The sequence below is a fragment of the Mustela lutreola genome, chromosome 14 (genome assembly GCF_030435805.1).
Source record: "Mustela lutreola isolate mMusLut2 chromosome 14, mMusLut2.pri, whole genome shotgun sequence".
Taxonomy (NCBI): domain Eukaryota; kingdom Metazoa; phylum Chordata; class Mammalia; order Carnivora; family Mustelidae; genus Mustela; species Mustela lutreola.
In genome coordinates, this window is record NC_081303.1 from 5329008 (window position 1) to 5355408 (window position 26401).

The 26401-nt window shown below is 39.9% G+C and overlaps 1 protein-coding gene across 8 annotated transcripts in view; it reads right to left on the minus strand.

Moving 5' to 3' along the window:
• The window catches only part of POU2F1 (POU class 2 homeobox 1), a 172447-nt gene that overhangs the window by 40351 nt on the left and 105695 nt on the right, over positions 1–26401 (minus strand). For all 8 annotated transcript variants that reach the window (XM_059147094.1, XM_059147088.1, XM_059147087.1 and 5 more), the window contains 2 exons: positions 4884–4984; positions 427–480 (listed from right to left, as the gene is read on the minus strand). In XM_059147094.1, the coding sequence (XP_059003077.1) occupies positions 427–480; positions 4884–4984 (155 nt within the window). The remainder of the gene's footprint in view (positions 1–426; positions 481–4883; positions 4985–26401) is intronic.

Genomic DNA, 26401 nt, shown 5'->3' on the forward strand with positions numbered 1-26401 from the left:
CTAGCCAGCGGCAGAGGGAAAATGCAAACCCAAGACCTCTGTACCTCAGCCCAGTGTTCTTTCCTCCACACTAGAAAATGACGAGAAAGACGTCTGGAAACAAAAGGGCATTAAGACACTATGTGGCTTTGTGTTCAGGTATGTTTATCACTACATAACTGAGAAGCTGTTATTAAACTTACATATCCAACTCTGAAAGTACACTTTTCCTGTTCACCTTTTGTCATGCATGGTAGCATAATACAAACTGAATTTTCATTAATGTCAGTGATTATCATTATTGGATCTTAATGACATTAGGCAATGAAGAAAGGTTAATACTTCTAAATATTTCCTAATTATATTATTGCATGCTCATTATAAAAAAATCTAAAAAGTATGGTAAAAAAGTGTAAAACTGATCCATAATCCCCTGACCCAGCTTACCTGTACATTTAAAGACTGAGCAGCAGCCTGTAAACTTGTTCCAGCGAGCTGGACCTACAAGTACAATAATCAGGTAAAGTTCTAGTCTAGTACTATGGATATTGCATCACTGTAAGTCGACATTGACAAGTATTTCAAGAATCCCTACTAAGTGTATGTCACTGAGTTAGAACTGAGAACACAAAGAGGTCTATCTTACAGGGTTAAAACTTTATGGAAAAGCTCCCACCAGAAAATTATGTTAACATTTCTTTCTTTCTTTTCTTTTCTTTCTTTCTTTTCTTTTCTTTCTTCTTTCTTTCTTTCTTTCTTTCTTTTTCTTTCTCTCGCCAACAGCTTTCACCTTCATTCTTTCTTTTAAAATTTTTATTGTGTTATGATAGTCACCAAAAACACATCTAACATTTCTTTTCTAAAGTCTAGCAGACGAGTTTTCCGAACGAGCGCCAGCAGGCATGCCGTACTTGTAGAAGGCATTCCTCAGGTGCCATCCTGTTTGTACCCACGGACACTGAGATCCTAAAAGCCCAACTCATCTTTCGTATTAAAGAACACGTGAGAACAAGCTACTCATACACGTCACTGTCGTCATTATAAACAACCAGAATTATCTACTCATTCTAATTTCAAAATTTTCATGTACACACCAGAGTAAAAACCTTATATATACATACCCAGTCAAGTCCTTAAAACATTTATAGTCATAACTCAAGAGTGCTGGCTGAAATAGAGAATCTGTCCTATAAACCACACATGAAAGTGTCATAGTATTTATTTAATACATTTCATGCATCCACAAAGTTAAAACCATGATTTTCATTAGAATAAGGATCATTATTTGACAACCATGTCGGCGAGAACTGTTCTGGCAAGTGTCACCCACGGACGCTCTAGTGGTTGAAACTGGAGGAGTAACATGACAGTCACACATTCTCCGTATCTCTTCATAGCTCTCAACTAATTACAAAAGACAAAGTCCCCAGCAATGACACATGTGCCTTCTGGTATGATCCACTAAGAACACAGCATTACGTATGTCGTATGTAAGTACCATACGACTGAGCAACAGTCTTAAAAAATGTCAGTGTCGGGGCACCTGGGTGGCTCAGTGGGTTAAAGCCGCTGCCTTCAGCTCAGGTCATGATCTCCGGGTCCTGGGATCGAGCCCCGCATCGGGCTCTCTGCTCAGCAGGGAGCCTGCTTCCCCCTCTCTCTGCCTGCCTCTCTGCCTACTTGTGATCTCTCTCTGTGTCAAATAAATAAATAAAATCCTTAAAAAAAAAGTCAATGTCTTGAAAACAAAAACACTATGTTAGAAGAAAAAGAAGATGAACGAGGGTAGAATAAGCGGAAGCCTGAAGGAGAACAGCAGCTGTCAGCAGGAAAAGCAGTTAACGCAAGAGGCACTGCAAGGTGCTACACAGGATCCTGGCAACTGAATGGATATGGATAAAAAAGTCATGAATTATTCCAGGGCTCAAATCTGAGAGACTGAAAAAAAGGGGACGTCATTGCCAGGGAAGCCAGTAAGTTCCGTTTTGGATCATCACATGGCATCAAAGTTTCCTGAAGGTAAATACAAGTGTTAATATGAGCTCAAGATGGAGTTCAGAGTGAAAATGATGAGAGACGCCCTTTATTTATAACTAATAGTCCTGCTAGGAGCTGAGAGCTCTCAGAAGCAAACCTGGACACTTACAGAGAACGTATTCTAGATGCAGTGTAGTCAAGGGAGGATTATCTGAAAAGATAATATGTTTAAGACCCAAAGGCTAAGAATTCAGCCAGAGAGCCAGAGGAAAGAGTTTTGGGTACACAGATTTAAAGGAAATAAAGTTTCTGTGGGATTTTATTTAAATCATGTTGTTTCTGGGCAGAAGTCTGTTGAGAAACAGGACAGTTACAGGTCTTCAAGTACCCCCTCATGGTTTATTTGCTGAGTGGACTACCTGAATCGAATGATCAAATTTTGTATCACAGTAATGGGACAATGTGATACCACAGACCTAATGTATTCCTGTCAAAACCTTGGATCCAATCACGAGGGAAAAATTAAACAAACCCAAATTGAGGGGGTCTTCTCTAAAACAGTTGGTATCTACTCTTTAAAAATGTCAACCTCATGAAAGATGAAGACAGAACTGAGAAATTCTTACAGAATGAAGAAGCCAAACAGACAGGAAACCCAAATGCAAGGTGTGGACTGGACTGCAGATCAGAGAACACTTACATATGGACTGAACATTAGATAACAAATTTCATCGATGTTAAATTTCTGGAATTTGAAATTTATATTAGAGTTGTATAAAAAAATACTGTTCTTAGGAAAAATGTGATGAAGTATTTAGAAGTAGAAGGTCACAGCGCCTGCAACTTGATTCCAAAAAAAAAAAAAAGTACATTTTTTATATGTGTTTGTACATACACACACACACACAGCAAAGATAAGAACAGTAACTGTTGGTGATTCCAGGTGAAGGGCTTTTGGTTGAAAACTGTTCTGTAGATATAACTTTTCTACAGATTTGATAATTTTCAAAATAGAAAGTTGAAAACAGAGTGAGAGCATCCTTTTGCCACTTAATTTAGCGAACTCCCAACATCCTTCAAACTGTAGCTCCAAGGTCATCCTTTCTGATTAATGTCTTAGATTGTACAGGTTGAACTAATTATTTCTACCTCTCTATTCCTATACAACCTTACCATTCACTTATCCAGTAAATAATTACTGAACATCTATTATATTTTGGGCTCTTTGGAAAATGCTGGGATAAATATAAATGAGAAAAAGTGCCCATCTTCATGGAACTTACAGGGTAACAGAACTAAAGTCATCTACTTTGTATACGTGTACACACATTTGTAATTATGGTAAGGAAAAGGTCAGAGTGTGAACCCAGTCAATAAGAGGGCTAGAAACAGAAGGTAAGTGTCATACTTATGCTAATTATGTATCTAATCAGACGGTGAGCAATTCTGAGGGGACTGACATCTTGCTGGAGAAATCCGTAATGTCAAGATTTCCTATCAAATTCTTTGGTTTAAAGTCCTTTGGTTTGGGGCATATTGAAGATTCAGTGATTTTGGTAATCAGCAGCTGGAGGCCTTGAAGCTGATGTAAGAGTCGCACTCTTCTTAGAATTTGGATCCAGTGAAGAAAAGACTGCATATCATCTTGTATCTTTGGGGACTTTTGAATACATTATGACCATCACAAATTTAAGCCAGATAGAGGCTTAATATGCACCATAGACATTGACTACCAAAAATTTTATTCCTCTAAGAAACCAGAAAACTTGTTGGAAGCTACAAATGTTTTTACTTTTCACTTTTACTTTTATTTTTTGAAGATTATTTATTTGAGACAGGGAGAGAGAGAGTGCACAGAGGGAGAGGGGAAGCAGGCTCCGCAGTGTGCAGAGAGCCTGATGCGGGGCTCGATCCCAGGACCCTGAGACCATGACCTGAGCTGAAGGCAGACACTAGACCGAATGAGCCACCCGAGCTCCCCTACAAATGTTTTCAGAAGAAAGAACTGAAATGAAGATAACATTTTTGGTTTTCTATAATATATTCTTAAATTATTTTAGATGCTAATACATCTTAATATTTTATCTAAAAGTTCCATATAGAAGTTTCTCTACTTTGCGAAACACAAACAAAGCTATGCACCTGAGCAAAACTGTGTCAGCTAAGCCCTTACTCCAACAGAAGGTGCTGATTGCCTCCTGCACACCATCCCTTTGAATTTGAGAATAAATGGGCTTTTGAGGACCTTTCTAAAATTGCACCTGTTTCAAGTGCAGGAGCTTCTTTTATATAAAATTCAGGGAGGGGGCGCCTAAGTGGCTCAGTTGGTGGGGGTACTGCCTTCAGCTCCAGTCGTGTTCCCAGGGTCCTAGGATCCAGCCCCTCATCTGGCTCCCTGCTCAGCAGGGAGTCTGCTTCTCCCTCTCCCTCTCCCTGCTTGTGCTCTCTCTGTGTCAAATAAATAAGAATTCTTTAAAAAAAAAAAAAAAAGTTGAGGTAGTCTAAAGACATAATTTATGAGCTCAGAAGACATATGAAGACACAATTTATGAAGACATTCTGAGCAGAGAGCCTTACACAGGTCTTGGGCAATGGTGGCCATGTCCTTCTGGATGACTCTGTAATTTACTACCTTCAGTGAGCCTCACAGACCCATAGTGATAAAAACAGTAACTCAGTTGTTATGAACATTCCACTCATAACAAAGAATTCTTTTTTTTTTTTTTTCCACAAAGCTGTGAGGTCAATAACAATACAGTCAAACTATGATTCCAGACTAACCATTCAAAAGGACACAATCAGATGTGATTAGCACCAGGCTTTAATCAATTTAAAAAGTCCCACACACTGATATAACTACCCCAGGCCTTCACATTCCATGCTTCCGGTTTTTACTTTCCCTTATGGCTGAGCAGAGAGCATTCTACCTGATGGAGATGTCCAAGGAAAGCCTGGGCCTGGGCTGTTGAGATGGCTCCTCCGACGGGCACAGGCTGCTTCTGAAAGTCCAGACCATTGGTTTGTGTGCCTAAAAAGCAAGCAAAAGCACGTAACTGTTAAAAACAAACTCAACTGAAACAAGCACTAGACTTCAGTCACAAGCATTGATCGGGCATACTATTTTGTAGAAGCACTTTCCTAAGTACCCCCAGGGACGAGAAGGGATTTACAGCACAAGGTTTTCTTTTCTGAAGGGAGGACTGTGGGACAAGTAAATGAACAGAAAGCTTAAGAAACAGAAACAAAAATATAAATACTGAATTCTAATCATAAGATGGTGTTACAGAATTCAGAAGCGATGCAGGGACTGGGGTCACAATAAGCATGGCACTTACATGCCTTAAGGAAAAGATTATCATCACTACTACTGTTGTAAAGAATGGTACAGACAGACTTCCAAGGAGGGATTGACGCGCTCTTCTGGTCTCCCCATTCTCAATATTTGGCATGGGCAGAAGAAATTCACTGGTGACTCTGCAAGGTGATTGATTCTTTTTATTTATTTATTTATTTATTTGACAGAGATCACAAGTAGGCAGAGAGGCAGGTGGGGGGGTGGGGAGAAGAGGCTCCCTGCTGAGCAGAGCCTGATTCAGGACTCGATCCCAGGACCCTGAGATCATGACCTGAGCCAAAGGTAGAGGCTTAACCCACTGAGCCACCCAGGCACCCCAAGGTGATTTATTCTTAACTTACACTTTTAATACATGATAATCTGATGGCAAAAACAACAATTTACATGATAAACAAAATAGTCTTACTGATTTCTTCAATCCGAAAGTATAGATTGCTGCATACATGTAATTAGCAAGAGCCCTGCTATAATTATAATCTTCCAAATGTTATGCCTGTGCATTTTAACCACTTATGCTGCAGTCTGATGATAGGATAGGACTAATTTATGGAAAGACATACCATCCGAATGTTCAGAAATATTTATTAAGGATATAATATATTGTTTTCAAACTATAATATCCAGAAATAATTTAGAAATTACCAAAATTCCATGTATGCAATAAAATGTAACAGGCCACAGGAACCTGCAAGAATCACCGAGGCTCACAAATGTGGCCCTGAACTTCTGCTTCTGACCACTCCGACAACCTCCCTTCCCGTCCTCACTCCAGTGTGTGCACACAAGGAGAACGCTGGTCAGGACAGGACAAGCCAGAACCTTAAGCAGTATTTCTAAATGGCTACCCACTTCTGCCATTATATATCCGAACTAACATCTGGCAAATGTATCACTTTAATAACAATAATGAGGTAGATCACATGACTCCAAGGAACTATTAAAGGTTTCCTTGAGATAATTATAAAAGGAGTGTCTATACATATTACCTGCTTAAAACCTCATAATGGTTGTTCTTTTGTATTTTTTCCCTGGCTTCCCATAAGCAGAAAACGAAAGAATCATCTAGACATACAAAGGGTCACTTTTATTGGCCACATGCAGAAATTTAATTATTTTAAAGTTACACATTTGGTCATTAGCTGCTGTCTCTATTCCTATGCAGAAAATCATTACTGAGGTTGATTTTAAGATTGTTCACCCTTAGAGAATTATGCTCCATATATATTACACAAATCCACAAGGCTAAAAGAAGACGAGGTTTTGAAAAATGGAGACAAGCACCCAAAGATTAAAACATCACCAATATAGGAACTCTTCCAGAACCAAAAATTTCACTCTCATGGAGTCCATGAAACTTCTACACACTATCAAGTCGCTGCAAAAATGATATACCCCTTGTAAATCACAAAGCACTATATGAAAAGACTGGCTAATTTCTACCTCTGGTACAGAGCCTATGGCAATGGCCTACAGCTAATGCTATTTAAGTACCCTGGCTCTACCAGCTCAGAGGACAAATAAAGGCAGGACACCCAAAGCTAGTGAAGTACAAGAACATTCCTAGACAACAGTTCAGATAAACAGAGATTCAAGATGCAAAAGAAGGGTTTTTTGTTTTGTTTTCTCAGTAAAATTCTGAGGCTCCATGAGGAGGTAAGGGATGGAAGAAAGTAGATATCACATAGAAATCATTCTTGTAAATCATAAAGACCTAAATTGGGCTAAAAGGAAAAGAGAGGGGAACAGACGAACAGACACCCATACATACACACACATTTAACATAATTTGAAGACAGTACAGGGAGACAATGATGGTGGGAGCCAAAACCAAATGCGTGTCAGAGAAAATAGAACATCCAAATAAAGAAAGGGGGGAATCAACAGGTTGGGAGAGAAGGTGAACGATGTAAGAAGATTAAAATAGAACATACAGAATTTGAGAAACCCTAAAACATGTAAGAAAAGTGATCCAGAAGGCATTTAGAAATGACAAAGTCCAAAGCTAAAGATTCTATAAGATTGCCACAAGAACAGTGTTACTGAGGTAGACCTCAGAGATCTTGAATCCAACCTTCTTATTTTATTGGTGACAGATTAAGGAATCTTTTTTTTTTTTTTTAAGGTTTTATTTATTTATTTGACAGAGAGAGAGAGAGAGAGATCACAAGTAGGCAGAGAGTTAGGCAGAGAGAGAGAGAGAGAGAGAAGCAGGCTCCCTGCTGAGCAAAGAGCCTGATACGGGGCTTGATCCCAGGACACTGAGATCATGACCTGAGCTGAAGGCAGCGGCTTAATCCACTGAGCCACCCAGGTGCCCCCAGATTAAGGAATCTTAAGTGAACTGTTCAAAATGTCATAGCTACTTAGTGGAAGAGCCAAGACAAGGACAGGGTCCCCTGATTCTGTGTGATTACTCACAGAGAAGTGATAGTTGTAATCTGGAGTAAAAATGCCAATCAACTAAGAGTGGGTACAGAGAGAAGAAGCCTGAAGGTAAGAGAGCACCTACATTAGGAGATGTAGAGACAAAGAACCAGAGAGGAAGCAGTGAGAAAACAGGGAGAAAAAAATAAAAAAATCTTCAAGGACTAGTGTGCTTCAGGAGCCAGGCAAAAGAATCCTACAAGGATGGGGTAGTTTACTACTGTCAAATGGTACAGAACAGGATCAAATACTGAACAAGAAATTAATCCAGATAGTCTAAATGAAAGGCAGTTATAAAAGTAAGGCCAAAACTTAATGGAATAGGAAAAGAACACATAACAGAAACACCAAACTTGGTTCTTTCAAAAGAATCATATAGCTTACAAACTTCTGCTAAGATTGAAGAAAAAAGTAAAAGGGAAGGAGCAAATAATTTAAGGATAGCAGGAAGAAGGACATAATAAAAAATGCTTTAAACATAATAAAACAAATGCTGCAAACATAATAAAAAATGCTGCTAAAAACAGAATATCATGAACCAATAAAATGCCAAGGGTCCTACAGCATTTGAAGAAATGTAATATGTAGGTAAAAATCTTCCCAAAAGGAAAAATGAAAACCTAAACAATTTTACTCTGCTTGCTTCCAGAAATCAAAGGGACAAATAATTCTAATCTTAAGTAACTTTTCCAGAGTATGGGGAAAAAAGGGAAACAATTTCTAAGGTCATTTTGTGAGGTCAGCATAACCTCACTACAAAACCTAAAAAAGATGAGTAAAGAAAACAAAACAAACAAACAAAAATACATGCCAGTTTTACTCACAAACATACATAAAAATATCCTAAATAGTATTAGCAAAAATAAGCTAATAAGATAAAATATTTGGGATTTAAGGGTTAAAAAAACCAATGTGATTCATCACATTAATTAAAGGGGAAAATCATTTAATTGACTCAAAAGATTAAAGAAAATCCTTAGATAAAATTCAATATCCACCTATGACAAAAATTCTATGCATAGGAACAGAAATAAACTTCCTTAACTTGATAAAAATTAACATTAAAAGCATTCCCATTAATATTAAGAACAAGATAAGTGTGCCAGCTACTGAAAGCCTCAGGCAACCAACAAAGTAAGAAAAGAAAATATACCAACTGCAAAAAGAAACAAAACTTTCTTTTCAGATGATTTTTATAAAGTACATAGAGTATCCTGAGAAATCTAATGATCTATTTCTAGAATAAGAGAGTTTAATAAGGGGATCTAATCAGTATGGACATAAGATATTAGAGCTAGAATTCAGAATAACGTTTATAAAGATACTAGCTGAGCTTGAAAAAAGCATAGAAGACACTAGAGAGTCCCTTTCTAGAGAAATAAAAGAACTAAAATCTAATTTTTGAAATCAAAAAGGCTATTAATGAGATGCAATAAAAAATGGAGGCTCTGTTAGGATAACTGAGGCAGAAGAGAGAATTGGTGAAATAGGCAACAAAATGACAGAGAACAAAGAAGCTGAGAAAAAGAGAGATAAACAACTCACTGAATCACAAGGGGAGAATTTGAGAGATAAGTGATACCATGCAGTTAAATATTAGAATAATTGGGATTCCAGAAGAAAAGGAAGGAGAAAGAGAGAGAAGCAGAAGGTATACTGGAGCAAATTATAGCAGAGAACATCCCTAAACTGGGTAAGGAAACAGGAATCAAAATCCAGGAGAAAAGAAATCCCTCTCAAAAATCAATAAAAATAGGTCAACACTCCTACATAGAACAGTGAAACTTACAATTCTCAGAGACAAAGGGGAAAACCCCAAAGGCAGTTTGGGACAAGAGATCTGTAACCTACAAGGGTAGAAACATTATGTTGGCAGCAGACCAATCTGCAGACACCTGGCAGCCAGAAAGGACTGGCATGATATATTCAGGGCTCTACCTGAGACAAACATGCAGCCAAGAATACTTTACCCAGCTAGGATGTCATTCAAAACAGAAGGAGTGGCAAGAAGTTTCCAGGAAAAACAGAAACTAAAAGAATTTGTGAACACCAAACCAGCCCTACAAGAAATATTAAAAGGATCCTCTAAGCAAAGAGAGAGCCCACAAGTAACATACACCAGAAAGGAACAGAAACAATATAAAGTAACAGTCTCTTTACAAGAATACAATGGAACTAAATTTGTATCTTTCACTATTTACTCTGAAAGTAAATGGGCTAAATACACCAATCAAAAGACAGAGGGTATCAGATTGGATAAAAAAAGCAAGACCCATCCATATGTTGTCTGCAAGAGACTCATTTTAGACCCAAAGATACCTCCTGATTTAAAGTGAGGGCGCAGAAAACCATTTATCATGCTAATGGAGTGATAATGGACCTCAAAAGAAAGCTGGGGTAGCAATTCCTATAACAGAAAAGTTAGATTTTAAGCCAAGTACTATAATAAGAGATGAAGAAGGACACTATACAATTAAAGGACCCATTCAATACAAAGTTCTAACAATTATACATATTTATGCCCCTAACATGGGAGCAGCTAATTATATAAGTCAATTAATAACAAAATTAAAGAAACACATTGATAATACAATTAATAGTAGGGGACTTTAACAACCCCCTCACTGCAATGGAGAGATCATCTAAGCAGAAGGTCAACAGGGTAATAAGGGCTTTGAATGACATACTGGACAAAATGGGTTCACAGATATACTCAGAATCTTATATCCTAAAGCAACAGAATTCATATTCTTCTCCAATGCACATAGAACATTCTCCAGAGTAGATCACATCCTGGGTCACAAATCAGGTCTCAACCAATATCAAAAAATTGGGATCATTCCCCACATACTTTCAGACCAAAATAATTTCAAACTGGAACTCAATCACAAGAGGAAACTTGGAAAGAATTCAAATACATGGAGGCTAAAGAGCATCCTACTAAAGAATGAATAGATCACCAGGAAATTAAAGAAGAATTTAAAAAATTCATGGAAACAAATGAAAATGAAAACACAACTGCTCAAAATCTTTGCAGTGTAGCGAAGGTGGTCCTAAGAGGGAAGTATACAGGAATACAAGCCTTTCTCAAGAAACAAGAAAAGGTCGTAAGTACACAACCTAACCCTATACCTAAAGGAGCTGGAGAAAGAACAGCAAAGAAAGAATACACCCAGCAGAAGAAGAGGAATCCTAAAGATTAGAGCAGAAATCAATGACACAGAAACCAGAAGAATAGTAGAAACTAGGAGCTTTTTATTTGAATTATTAATAAGACTGATAAAGCCCTGGCCAGATTTATCAGAAAGAAAAGAGAAAGGACCCAAATAAATAAAATTATGAATGAAAGAAGAGAGATCACAACCAACACTGAAGAAATACAAACAATTAAAAGAACAAACATATTATGAGCAACTATACGCCAGCAAATCAGACAATATGGAAGAAATGGATGCATTCCTAGAGATGTATAAACTACCAAAACAGAACCAGGGATAAACAGAAAACCTGAACAGAGCCATAACCAGCATGGAAATAGAAGCAGCAATAAAAAATCTACAAACAAACAAAAGCCCAGGGCCAGAGAGCTTCCGAGGGGAATTCTACCAAACACTTAAAGAAAAATTACTAACAATTCTTATGAAGCTCTTTCAAATAGACAAATGGAAGGAAAACTTACAAATTTCTTCTGTGGCCACCATTACTTGATCCCAAAACCAAAGACCCCCACCAAAAGAATTACAGACCAATATCCCTAATGAACATGGATGCCAAAATTATCACCAAAATACTCAGCCAATGGGACCCAATGGTACATTAAAAGGATTATTCACCACGACCAAGTGGGATTTATTCCTGGGCAGCAAAGTTGGTTCAACCTTCACAAATCAATCAATGTGATATAATACATAAATAAAAGAAAGGACAAGAACCATATGATCCTCTCAATAGAAAGGATTTCTTTTCTATTTTCAATAGAAAAAAATGCAGAAAAGGCATTTAAAGTATAGCATCTTTCTTGACTGAAACTCTTCAGTGAAGGGATAGATGGAACATACTTCAATATGATAAAAGCCATCTACAAAAAGCCCACGGCGAAGATCATTCTCAATGGGGGGATATTGAGAGCTTTCCCCCTAAGGTCAGGTACACAGCAGGGATGTCTACTATCACCACTGCTATTCAACACAATACTAGAAGTCCTAGACTCAGCAAACAGACAACAACAACAACAAAAAAAAAAAAACAAAGGGCATCAGAATTGGCAAATTGGCAAAGAAGTCAAACTTTTGCTCTTTGCAGATGACATGATAATCTGTGGAAAAGCCAAAAGACTCCACCCCAAGGACTCCTGGATGGCTTGGTCAGTTAAGTGTCTGCCTTAGGCTCAGGTCACGATCCCAGGGTCTTGGGATTGAGTCCTGCAGGCTCCACTGCTCTGGGGGGGGAGACTGCTTCTCCCTCTGCCTATCCCTCCACCTGTTTGTACTCTCTCTCCCTCTCTCCTTGACAAATAAGTCTTTAAAAAAAAAAAAAAAAAAAAAAGACTTCACCCCCAAATTGCTAGAACTCCTACAGGAATTCAGCAAAGTGGCAGGATATAAAATCAATGCGTAGAAATCCTTTGTATTTCTAGACACTGACAATGAGACAGAAGAAACAGAAATTAAGGAATCAATCCCATTTACAATTACACCAAAAAATGTAAGATACCTAGGAATAACCTAACCAAAGAGCTAAGGATCTATACTCTCAAAGGTATAGAACACTTATAAAAGAAATTGAGGAAGACACAAAGAAATGGAAAAACATTCCATGCTCAAGGATTAGAAGAACAAATATTGTTAAAAATGGCTATGCTACCTAGAGCAATCTATGCATTCAATACAATCTCTATCAAAATACCATCAACATATTTCACAGAGCTGGAATGAACAATCCTAAAATTTGTATGGAACCAGAAATGACCCTCAATAGCCAAAGGAATGTTGGAAAAGAAAAACTGAAACTGGTGGTGTCACAATTATGAACTTAAAATTGTAAGAAGACATAAATAAATAAATGCTCATTTACTGGAAGACTCAACATTATAAAGATATCAATCAATTCTTTATAAACTGATCTTTGGATTCAAAGCAATTTCATATCAAAATCTCAACAAGTCATTTTCTCTTTTTCCTTCCTTTCTTTTCAGGGTTGGGGTGTGTGTGTAATTGACAACTTGATTCTAAAATTATTTAAAGTTTTTTTTTTTCCTCTTACCCAACATGGGGCTTGACCTCATGATCCCAAGATGAACAATCACATGCTCTTCCAACCGAGCCAGCTGGAGGCACTAGAATTCTAAAATTGATCCAGAAGGGCAAAGGGTGAAAATGCTTTTTTTAAAAAAAAAGCAAGCTGGGATGCCTGGGTGGTTCAGTCGGTTAAGCCACCGCCTTTTTCTCAGGTCATGATCCCAGGGTCCTGGGATCGAGTCCCGCATCAGGCCCCCTGCAGGGAGCCTACTTCTCTCTCTGCCTCTGCCTGTTTGTCCATGTGCATGCTCGCCCTCTCTCTCTCTGACAAACAATAAATAAAATCTTTTAAAAAATTAAAAAAGCAAGTTGAGGGACCCATACTATTAAGATATTATGAGCTATAATAGACCAACAATAATCAGAACAGTGTAGTATTTGTACAGTGACAAACAGATCAGATTAGAGTCTGGAAGCCACATGTACCTCAGTATTTTGAGGAAAGATTCTATGGGAAGGGATACACTGATGATTTAGAACCAAATGGGGTGAAAAGACAGGACAGGAACTTGAAAGAAATGAGAAGACACATAATTAAGAGTGAAAAATGGAGGATCATAATAATGAAAAAGGATATTTCTTAAAGGCAAACGAAAAGGAGAAGATGGGTGAAAGAAAAGAGGGAGGCGGCCGGCTCAAATCAGTACAATTTTCTCGGTAATCAAAAGGTAGCCATTTTCAGAAAACAAAAACAGCAAGACAGAAAGAAAGTTGAAAAGTTCTGGACAAGGGGGAACAGTCTGCTCATTTTCGCTATTCCTACTGTTTTTCTCTGTAACTGAGAATGGAAATCTATACTTCCGAACGCTCACGTTACAATGTATAAATGGGGCAGGAAACATAACATACTAGGGAGGGAAGGACAGAGACAGGAGGAGAAGAATGGCGGAAGGAAGGACAGACAGAAACCCAAGGTCATATCGTCACGGGAGGGTCTGCAGATGGCCTCCGCCGTCTTCTCTATGTCTCAAAGTCCCAGGTAGTGTTCAACATGCAGCCGGAGTCTACCCCCTTTAAGGGCCAATTTAACTAGAAAAATCTTTCCCAAATCTTTTTTTGGAGGGGGGCGGGGGAGGAGGAGAGGGAGCAGGAGAGAGAGAATCCTAAGAGGGTCCAAGCCCAGCTCGGAGCCCAACACAGGGCTCAATCTCACGACCCTGAGATCATGACCTGAGCTGAAATCAAGAATGGAAGTTCAACCAACCAAGCCACCAGGCGTGCCAATCTTGCCCAAATCTTAACGCCTCTACAGCCTAGTTTTTCTTAAGTAAGGACACTTAATCCTTACTGAAGAGATAACGTTAGTGTTTTTCAACAGATCAACATGTTAAGGCCAGAATTTAAAACTTACAGTAATGTATTTTCGTAGTCTCTTCAGGATACAGCTATGTTGAAAGAAAGCCATACTTTAAAAAGGAAAAAAAAAAATCTCTTTTTTCTAATGTCAGTAGCCTCAGATTCTTTTGCTAAATGCATGGAAATGGATTTGTTACAGTGGTGCTCAGACCAACATTCAGAATCACTCACATCACCAAAGAGAATTAAATCAGAGTAAAGACATTGGTTATAGAGATGTGAGATTTCTGGAATCCCTGAAAATACTTGTAAATATTCCTGGATTTCAAAGGAGGATCAAAAATTATTAACTCTGAGTGGAGACCTAAACATTGAATATATAAAAGGGCAAGGTACCCTTTTTTCTTCTCGGATCTGATAAGACCCTACTTGGAAGGAGAGTGTCACAGGCAGCTGCTTACCCCCACCCAATTAAGGATGTTGGGGACAAGGGAGAAGCCACGTTAAATATACTGCGCCTGTGCTGAGGCTTCTTTGCTTCCAGTAACAGTTGGTATCTCTGGCTAATTAAACTGGGAACTTACTCTCATCTGCAGCGCACGTGGTCTCCCCTTACAAATCTGATCCGCCCAGAACTCTACGCTCCCTCTACTGTTTTTGATCTATTCCAATAGTGACTACTTTGGAATACTGATACAGAGATTATCTGGCTATTTTCTAAATGATTAACTTCTTAACCAATAGCTTTGTCCATTTTTACAACTGAAAAGAAATCTCTCCTTTCAAATGAACAGTTTTACCTTTATAGGGACTACCTTCTGAGAAACCTACTGTTATGGCTGTATATGTGAAACTTAGGACTGAATCACCTCCCACGTGCACAGAGACTGTTCTTTCCACTCAGGCACATTTTCTGCTTTTATATAATTATTTAGATATAAACAACAACAAAAGAGAACCAAGAATATATTGTGCAGAGGAGAGAGCCTCCTGTAAGAATAAATGCTATATTCAACAGTTACTGTGCGTTGGTGTGCCAAGTGCTGAGGTTATGTAAAGAAGAAAACGACACAGTCCTGTTCTTAAGTAGCTCTCAGGCCCATTAACTCACGCATTAAAGAAAAACTCACCAAATATCTATGTGGCAGACGCTGTTCTAGATGCAAGAGACAGAACAAGAGAGAAGAGAGACAGAAACCATGTCCTCATAGATCCTACATTTTAGTGTGGGGAAAGAGACAATACAAATGAAAAAATACTGAACATTAGATAAAAATAAGTGCTAATAAAAAAATAAAAGAAAAAAGAATAGGGAGTCTGGTGGAGGTGCAGAGTAACAACTGTGCTTCTAGTTCCGTAAAAGGTACACACAGCACGGCAGGGGCAACAGCAGCAGATACTCACACACTGGGACCGGGACCCAGCAAGGGGCCCGTAAGGGAGAAGGGAAAAGGTGATTGCAGGAAAATCTTCTTGGAGGCAACATTCTGATTGAATCTTAAGAGGATGAGATGGAATTAACAAAAACTGGCTATTTGAAGAAGGAAAATGCCAATTTCTCTATCAAAAGTAGTGGTCATTGTAGTACAAGTTTAACATCCAGGAATCCAAATGAACAATTTTAGACATTCTATTAGGTCCTCGGTTTACAAAGGTAAACAAGTCATACTCCCACACCAAAAGTTGCTCACAGCTAGCTATGTGTGACAGACAAGAACACAAAAAACTATAATGTAAAAGACAAGCACTTTAAAGAAGTTACCTACAAAAAGATGGCAGAAAGTAGTATACAAACAGAATCCAGTACATTCACCGTCCTCAAACAAAACAAGGCAGAATATGGTATTTGCTCAAAGAAAGGTACAAAGTGCTTTGCGAGTTCTAGCATGGTTAAGAAAGGGAGATTAGGAGTCACTTATGGTTATATATGTATATAAAAAATATATGTTTATAAAAAATAAAAAATTTAAAAAAAAAAAAAAAAAAAAAGAAAGGGAGATTAGGATATAAAGGTGGTTTAGGGTTACATAGTGAGGCCTGACCCGCCATGGTATGAAAAGTGAAAATTATTGGTTCAGATGTAAACACAAATTGATTACTAGCCACTGCTCATCTCATTCTCCAAGACAGTCTGACCATAATGCAGAGGGAGATACACAAAGACACTACTAGAAAAAAGAGCGCAGAGCTGCTACTTTAAAAGTATATTAAAAATAAATAAATAAAAGTAGCTTATTCAACCCATTAGGAAACCTATTAACAGGAAAAAAAGGGAAATAAGAAGTGTTGGCAGAAACTGGAAATCCTCGTACATTGGCTGTGGAAATGCAATATGCTTCAGCTACTGTGGAAAAGAGTCTGATGGTTTTTTAAAAGTTAAACATAGACTCAGCATATGACCCATCCATTCCACTGCTAGGAATACATCCCAAAGTGAAAACGGGTACTTAAAGAAATCCTTGGACATGAATGAGCACAGCAGCACTATCACAATTGCCAGAGAGCAGATACAATCCGAGTGTCCATCAACAGATGACTGGATAAACAAATCGTACATACAATGTATGCACACACAGTGGAGTATCACTCAGCCGTTAAAAGGAATGAAGATTAGACATTAGACATACCACAATATGGATGAACCTCGAAAACGTTCTGCTGGGTGAAGGAAGCTGGACACAAAAAGATCACATAGCCTATGATTCCATTTATATGAAACACCCGAACGGGTACATCTCCAGGCACAGGAGCTGAGGAGCAGAGGAAATGGAGGGCGACTGCTTGACGAGTAAAGGTTTCCTTTGGGGTGATGGGAACACTGCAGAACCAGACAGGTGGGGGCTACACAAACTGTGACTATACTAAATGACACTGAATTGTTCACCTTAAATGGCTCATTTTATGCTATACACATTTCACCTCAATAAAACAAAAACAAAAAGAAATCTGCAGCGCAGGACAAATCTGACTGCCCTATGGGCTTTGCCTGCCTCACGGCCCGACTGGCTACTTACACTATGCCTTAGACCAAGTAATGCCAGGCCACCCCTGTGGAATCTGCCTGTCAGTAAATTTAAGGCAGTCAAAGTGAAATTTGCCAAGAGCTTAAACTTCAGATGCCCTACAAGGAATAACAAGGTCTGCGCCTGTTACTGCACTGCCGTAACAAGCAAGCACAAATTCTAAACCAAGTTTACAGAAAGTCAAGTAACTATGGGACATAACTAACATAATAACAGCTAAAAGATCTTCAAGGAAAACTTAGCTTATGTTCATGTGTCTGTGTGTGTGGGTGTGTGTAGGTGGTTTCTTCCTTATGAGTCATCATAAAATGGGAAGAATTTGGGATAACGGAAATCCAGAAAGAAAACCACTTAAAGCTTAGAAAAGTTCTACGTCACCACAAAAGCAAGAAGCATAATCAGAAATTATGCTACAGATCATCTACAGGATGGGTGGCTATTAGGTATCGACTAAAAATGTCCCCTGCTATCATACTGTCTAGTCTTCACTTCCTAAATGATGGTATATTTTTAAAAAATTGCTTATATATATATATTACCTTGGAGATGACTGCATATTAGTGATGTAGGACAAGAGTTCCATGAATGGTTAGTCTGTCCAACTGTGGTATTGTTTTGTTTTGTTTTGTTTTTAAAGATTTTCTTTATTTATTTGACAGACAGAGATCACAAGAAGGCAGAGAGGCAGGCAGAGAGAGAGGAGGAAGCAGGGTCCCTGCTGAGCAGAGAGCCCGATGGAGGGCTCCATCCCAGGACCCCGGGATCATGACCTGAGCCAAAGGTAGAGGCTTACCCCACTGAGCCACCCAGGCGCCCCGTCTGTCAAATTGTTAAACGTCTATCTGGATGAAAGGTATTACTGAAACACACCTTTCTGCCCAACTGAAGAGAAATGAATGGCTTATGACCTACCAGTTATTCAGACCACGTCTTTTTCAAGTAACTTAAGCATGTCACCTACAGGGAATGCTTCAAGGACCAAGAAAACCAGAAATAAAGTCCTTGCTCTAAAGTTGTAATACCATGCCGACAGTTTGTTGACAGAAAAATTTACCAAACATTTACTCTGCTCCGTCTTTCTCCTGCCTCCTAACCTAGTCAAGTATTCCTCACTCAACTTCAACCTTTGAGATGGGAGTTTGCTAAAAAGTGGTAGTTTCCTGCCTTCTTTTCAAACACAAGGTGCCCGAGAAGCTGCAGTGAAACTCCGGAGCCTCTGGTTTTATCTGATGGCAAGTTCCCAGCTTGAATTATGACCCTTTGCTATCAATCCTGCTTATATTGTTTATTTATCTGGATGAACTATCTACTCCCAGACTTCACTGCAATTTGTTCCCTGGTTTCATTTTCCCAGTATCACAAGGACAGCCCTAATTGCCTCCTTCCTAGTCCTATCTAGAGGGCTTTCTTCCCTTCCCTTCTACCTACAAACTTATCTACAGCCGTTACTGTATGTATCTCTAACTCCTCCACTCTCCCATTTCCTTACCTTAAATGGGGGGGGGGGGGGGCTTATTCTGTTCCAAGCTACGCCATGGACCAGCGCCCAGAAACCGCACGCTTCCCTCCTCCTTGGGAGCTCGGTTCCCGACGCATCCATCCCTTCATACCCCCGCCGCCTGGCTCCTCTCCTTCGCACACACACACTGGACTCCCTCTCCTGCTCTTTCCTTCCCGAATCGCCGCCGTTATCGTCACATTCGAGATGAACACTGTCCCCTGCTGAGCACTTCCCGAGTCGCACGTCTACTGGCTTTCAACGCGTACATGGCCCTTAAACAAGGATTTGCTACTATTTATCTCCCACTTCACAGCTAAGAAAATTGTGGCACAGGAGGAATATGCCCGAAGTAACGACTGTAAGGGAAGGAACCAGGGGCCTGAACCGGGGGGTCTGGCTCCAGGGCCCGGGCTGCAGGCCACCGCGGTGCACAGCCGCGCGGCCACAAGGGCTGCGGACGTTCATCAGCCCCGGCCCCTTCCCCAGTCGCTCAAGCCTCTGTCCGCAGAAATTTCCTCTACCTCGAACCTAAAGCCATTTCAAAGCCCCCTGGTAACCCCGAACTGTCACGATCGAGGTCGCAGCTAAGCTTCCAGGGTCCTGACCTCGCTGCGGGCCCCGGCTGCCCGGCCCGCTAGCCCCGTGGACGCTGCCAGCTTCGCGGCTCGTCCCCGTGGTGGCTCCGGAGTCAACGAGGCACCGGCCAGGGGCAGCTTCCGTAGCGCCGGAAGGTCGGTGTATGCGCGGCCCAGCACGGCGGCTCCCACACGCGTGGCCACGGAGCGCCGGCGGCGGGGGCGGCGGGACCGCGGGACCGAACCTCCTTCCGACGCGGACGCCGTGGCCCAGGTCCCGGGCGGGGCGGGCTCCGTGGCGTGGCGGCCCCGCTTCCTGCGCCGGCCCTCGGAGCCGTGGGGAGGTCCGTCCGCGGCTCCTGTCCTGGCTCATTCCACTCCCGTCCCAGGGCCACCTCCCGGCTCGGACGTCCCCTCCCGCACGGGCAGCCGGTTCGTCCTCCGGGTTCCGTCCTCCGGGTTCCGTCCTCCGAACGCTGCGTCGCACCCGCAGGGACCACGTGCGGCCTCGGCGCCGCAGCTTCAGAACCTACTGGATCCGGCAGGGGCGAGCCCCCTGCAGCGTGGGCCGTCCCAGCTCCAGCCTGGCGCCCCGGCCACCGCCGGCCGAAACGCAGGCCCGTCTGCTGGATCGCGCTCGCCCCGTGTCTGTCTGCTCCCCCCGCAACCTCCGCTCTCCTTCCCACGAATGCGCATTCAATCTGACCCCGGTGTCCGCTGCTACTGCTCCAAGCCAGAGCACCACGTCCTGGGTCTCACTGAAAGAGCAATGAGTCTACTTCTTTTGCTCCAAGTGAAATGTAACGTATAACACATCTAGAAAATTCTTTACACACACACACACACACACACACACACACACACACACACACACACACAATTAACATGGCCGGAAACAAAACTTCCCTCTAAGGGAAAAAGGAGAAAATTACAGAAAGGTCACAATCTGTACTTAAAATGGCCTTTTAGCAATAAATCCTCTTTTATTAATGTCCCAAATTCTTATTGGTAATGAGTAAAATGAAACAGATACTACTTTTAAAATTCTGTATTTGCTATTGGGTTACTCCTGGCAAAAGGATCACTCACTCCTTCATTCAATAAAAACTTAATTCCAATGCCGCTTAGTACTCTCACAGGTTCAGTAACAATAGCTCCCTGCCTCGCACACCTAAAATCATCATCACCACCACCACCATCATCCTCCCCACATGCACCAGTGGGGAGGGCCAGGACAAGCTTCTCTGATATGCAGTGGTCAGAAGCTCTTAGAAGCGGTATCTTGTAACTGATATCTACCAAACTGAACACCAGAGGGAGATCCCCCTTTCATACAGGCAAGTGGTTTTTGCTTCTAGACTACACAGAATGCCCACCACTGTGCTCCCGAGGCTCTCCAGAAGTGCTCCGGCCAGTCTCACGCACCCAGGGAAGTACTCACTATTTAAAACTCCAGTAACTCCAAGAAAAATCAGTATTGGTATTTCCACCCTCAGGCTTATGTAAGAGCACTCTGGCCAGTAGAGAACGTAGTCTACACAGTGAAACACGTAATGAGTTTAAAATGATAATGATAAAAAAATAATAATAATCAAATAAAATGATAATGATAACAGCAGTAAGAATATCAGAAATGGCCCTTGGATAAACGAAAGTTCAAAGGGAAAACAACTCTTCTGAGTCTGAAATTTGCAACTGCTATACTGTTTTAATGAGAACTTTATGTGAGGCCTGTTCCTCAGTGAATATCTGATTCTTCTCTGAAAACGCTGTATTTTATCTGGAAATGTTTTCCAAAACTAGTGTTGGCTGGTTCAAGACTTCAAGATTCTTCAATTACTATGATGACTAGCAGGTGTATTCACTGGTGCCCTGGCCCTTCAGGATCCTTTCTCTTTATCTTGGAGATAATGAGGTCTGCTCAAGATCTCTTACTAATATAATTTGTAAAATCAGCCACAGCACTAATACATTTCACAGAACAAATATCCCTGGTTTCTAGAAACTTCTGATAAAATATTTTTGGAATGCAATCACAGACATATATTGGGTCGCATTAATACATTTATTTGGTCTTTTCAGCTGTGAAAAGATCTTGACATCCTCCCAGGGGAAAAAAAAATCATCTGAATGAAGCATCAAGTGAGTCAGAACAGAATGGGGAGGAGCTTTAGCACTATCGTAATTCAGGTAAAAAGAAAAAAGACTTAGAGTTAATTGACCCCAAACTCAATGAATCAGCAAGTTAGTCAGATGCTTTGAAACAGGTTTCATTATTTCAAAACAATTAAATATTACCAGAAAAAAATAACACTTTATATTTAAAAAATTTAAATCTAACATCTTTTTTACCTTAATTATAAAAAATAATTACAATAAGCCAATGGTAAGTTTTCAAAAATAACAATCAGCTTATGGTGACGGTCATGGTTGTACTGAAGTCTGAAGAGCGGGGTCATCTAACCTGTGAGGACGACAGAACGACAAAGGATCTAGAAATCACAGGCTCTAGGGAAGACTCGGAAGGGATCAGAGAACTTTAGGTTGGGTCTCCTCCCATCTTGGCTTAACTGCTTCTTCAGGCCGAGCAAACACACCGCCCCCACCGACACACGGAAATCCGGCCCAGCCCTCTAGGTCCAGCGGTAGCTCCACCTTCCACAAAGCCTTCCCTCACCCTCCCAGCCAGAAACAACCTGCCCCATGCCGAAATCTCACAGACCTCTGCATACTTCTTATGAATCTGCTACTACATTTTCAAGATATTTTCTCTGTAAGATAAGTTTACTGAGAACAAAATCAATATTTGATTGAACTTTAGTGATCATACTTAGTACAGTATCTTGCACATGGAAAACAAGACATAAGGAACAACATAGCTCAAAGGACAAGAGAACAGCTCTGCTCACTTTTACAGGTATGTGGGACCTTTGAAAAGTGACCAAACATCTCTGAGCCTCAATTCCCTGATCCATAAAAAGAGAAAAACAGTGTAACAGTGTAACCTCATATGGTTGTTACAAGGATTAACTGAGACAATCCACACAAAGTGGTTAACACACCTGGTAAATACTTAATGACAGCCACTATTACTATAGTATAAATTATTACTCTATAATAAATTATAACATACCAAATTAGCATTTGAAAATAAATATCAAGTACATGTTGAAGACTTAAAATATGGCAATGACTTCCAAAAGAGCTTTCATTTTTTTAAAAGTTAGGGAAAATCATTTCAATCTGTATTACTCCTAGGGACAGAATTCAAAAAGAATATAGATAACAGAACCGTACAACAACAGAAGAAGATGTATCAGAAATTATGATTCCCTGTCAGTGAATGAGCCCAAGCACAGGGGAGGTGACCATCTGTCAGAAGCAGAAGTCTGCCCTTTGATTAAGAGTCAGCAAGACTTTAAGGTCAAAAAAACCTGCTTTGGTTATTCTTACTGATGTTTACAAAACTTTACACAACTTTTTTTTACTCTTCCAAATATTATCTCTAATACAGTGGATAGGATTTAATTCAGGATAAAGAAGTGTAGCAGCCAGAACAATGGCCAAAGATGTCTACGTCCCAACCCCCAGAAGCTGTGAATAGTTCCTTTATTCAGCAAAAGGAGTCTGCAGATCTGATTACCTTAAGAGTCTTGAGATAGGGAGACTGTATGCCCGGGTAGCTGGGTGGACCCAGGGTAATCACAATGGAGCCTATAAGAGGAAGAGGGAGGCAAGAAGAGTCAAAGAAGATGGCATGATGGAAGCAGGAGTCACACAGAATGACCGCCCTGAAGACGCCTCACTTCTGGCTTTGAAGGTAGAGGAAGAGGCCATAAACCAAAGACTGTAGGTGGCCTATGGAAGCTAGAAAAGGGAAAGAAATGGATTCTCCATCGAGGCTCCTGAAGGAATGCAAGCCTTACAACACTCTCATTTTAGAAGTTTCAACCTCCAAACCATAAAGATAATAAATTTGTGTTGATTTACCCAGCAATTTCACTACTAGTTATTTAGCCAAAAGAACTGAAAACAGTCACTCTAAGACTTGTGCACCAGTGTTCACAGTAGTTGTAGCTAAAAGGTGAAAACAACCCAGCTGTCCGTCAATGGATGAAAGGATAAACAAAATGCGGTGTATATATAATATATACACACAATGTAATATTATCCAGTTATACATGCTGTAACATGGATGAACCCTGAAAATATGCTAAATGAAATAAGTCAGACACAAAAGAAAAAATATTGTGTGATTCCCCTTATATACAATATCTAGAAGAGGCCAGTTCCTAGAGACAGAACATAGAGCAGATGTTATCAAGAGCTGGGAGGAAGAAGAAATGGAGTTATTGCTTCCCCTACAGGCAACATCCTTGGCAGCATCCTTGTCCAAAAAACTGTAAGAACTATCATTATTATTCTCCTATCTAGATGGTCTGCATCAGGCTCTGCGCTCAGTGAGAAGTCGGCTTCAGGTTTCTCCATCTCCCTCCGCCCCCCGCTCCTCACTCTTCCTTTAAAATAAACCAATCAATTGGTTCTTAAAGGATATAGCTAGAGTCATCATACTGCCTGTAATAAACTATATTACGAAGATATAATAATTTAAACAATATGGTATTGGTATAAAAACAGACACACAGATCAATGGAATAGTACAGAGTCCAGAAATAAACCCATGCACATATAGTCAATTTATGACAAAATATAGAAAGAACTCACACAACTCAAAAATAAAAAAACCAATCTGGTAAAAAAAATGGGCAATTTTCCCAAAGAAGACGTACAGATGGCCAACAGGCACATGAAAAGATACTGAACATCATTAATCATCTAGGAAATGCGAATGAAAACCACAATGAGATGTCACCTCACATCCGTCAGAATGGCGACTATCAAAAAGACAAGAAGTAACAAGTACTGGTGAAAATGGGCAGAAAAGGGAACCTTAGTAACTGTCAGTGGAATGTAAAGTGGTTCAGCCACAATGGAAAACAGTATGAAGGAGCCTGAAAAAACTAAAAATAGAAATACCAGTAATTCTGCTTCTGCATATTGATCCAAAAAACAAAACAAAACAAAAACACAAATTAGGAAAGATACACACATGTCCATGTTCACTGTAGCATTATTCACAATAGCTAAGATATGGAAACAACCCTAGTGTCCATCTGTGAGTGCCTGGATAAAGAAGATGCTGTCTATGCACACAACGGAATACCACTCGGCCATAACCAAAAGGGGAGTCTTGCCATTCAGGATGACATGGATGGACCCTGGAGGTATTACACTGAGTGAAGGAACTCAGAGAATGACAAATACCACAGATCTCAGGACACGTGGCATCTAAAAAGTAACACAAACAAAATTCATAAATGCAGAGAACAGACTGGTGGTTGCCAGAAGGGAAGGGTGACTGGGAGTTGGGTAAAAGGGAAAAGAAGTCATGAGGTACAAATTTCTGGTCACAGAATAGTAAGTCAGGGATGTAATCAGAGCACGATGACTGTATTCAATAATACTGTATTGCATATTACGTAACTTCACACAGTGACAGGAAGAAACAGACTTAGTGGTCATTTTACAATGTATACAAATATTCAGCCATTATGTTGTCTACCTGAAACTAATATAATGTTGAATGTCAATTATATGTCAAGGAAAAAAATACTCAAAGTTCCTCAAAGAAATACCACTCTGATATTTGTCTATACCTCCTCTTGCATTACAATAATCTACCCAGAATCTCTTCTCTGTGTATCTGTTTTCTTAACGGACGGCTAACTCTTGAAAGGGAATCTCATCTATTAGCACCAGCACCTTATAATAAACACCACACACAATATTCTACATATAACAGGCACTTAATGAGTCAACACATTGATAAACCTAAACTACAGATTTTCTGGGAACACATCAGGGCTGTTTGACCAAAGCGCACCATCAGATTTACCTGCTCACCTTACACGATCGCTCTGGCAGGAGAAAGGCAAAGAAGACACCTCTCAAACGCGATCTTAAATAATTCTACAGTATTACTCCCTCTAAAATGTCACAAACCAAAGTTATTTTTTCTAGAAATATTTAAAGTTTTAGTAATCTACATGAAAGTATTCCAAATCCAAGAAAAGGTAAGACTTCCGTTTTCTTACAACACTAAGCGTTCTTTCTACTGAGAACTTTACTTGTCATTCAAGTAGCAGAAACAAAGACTTCATACATCCTTTACAATTAAACAATCTGTAGGTCTGCTTTATTTTTAAATAAAAATCAATTTGTAGGCATGTAATTGTCTGAGAAATCTATCTATATCTGATACACTGAGCATTATAACTTAATAGGCAAACTGGAACTCCAAGTTATTTTTATATTCCTAAACTAACAAACTGACATCAGTGGGAGATGCTAAGAACAAAGTGAGAGGCTCTTAACATTTCAGAAATTGACATTCAAGGTTCTAGTTACCTTCAAGCGCATGTAAAGGTCTGTAACATGGAAGTGATTTGTAATTTTACAAAAGCAACAAATGCTGAGTTTTAGAGACATTAAAAAGTAAAAATCTATATTGATACTGCCCAGTTCTGAGTTTATCACACACTGCATATTAAAACAAGTCAAGATATTCCCAAGACTGCTTTAGCAAGTGCTCCATCTAGAACTTCTCTTATACATGGTTCTGAAAATGGTTTTACCTGAAATCAAGCACAGCTTAAATTTTGTTTTATTTTATTGCAATTCATGGAAGAAACCATATGCAGGGTGTAAATCCTCATTTTGCCTTTATTTCCTGGCTGGTTTTGTGCCTTGACTTCCTACTCCTTGAAATAATAATACCTAATTTACAGGGCTGTCATTAAGAACTCAACTTGAAATCAGGTGATGGGAACAGTGCTTAAGATTTTTTTAAAACATGTCTTCGGGGGATTATTAAATAAATGTAGGTGCTCAACAAACGGTAGCAATGAAACGTC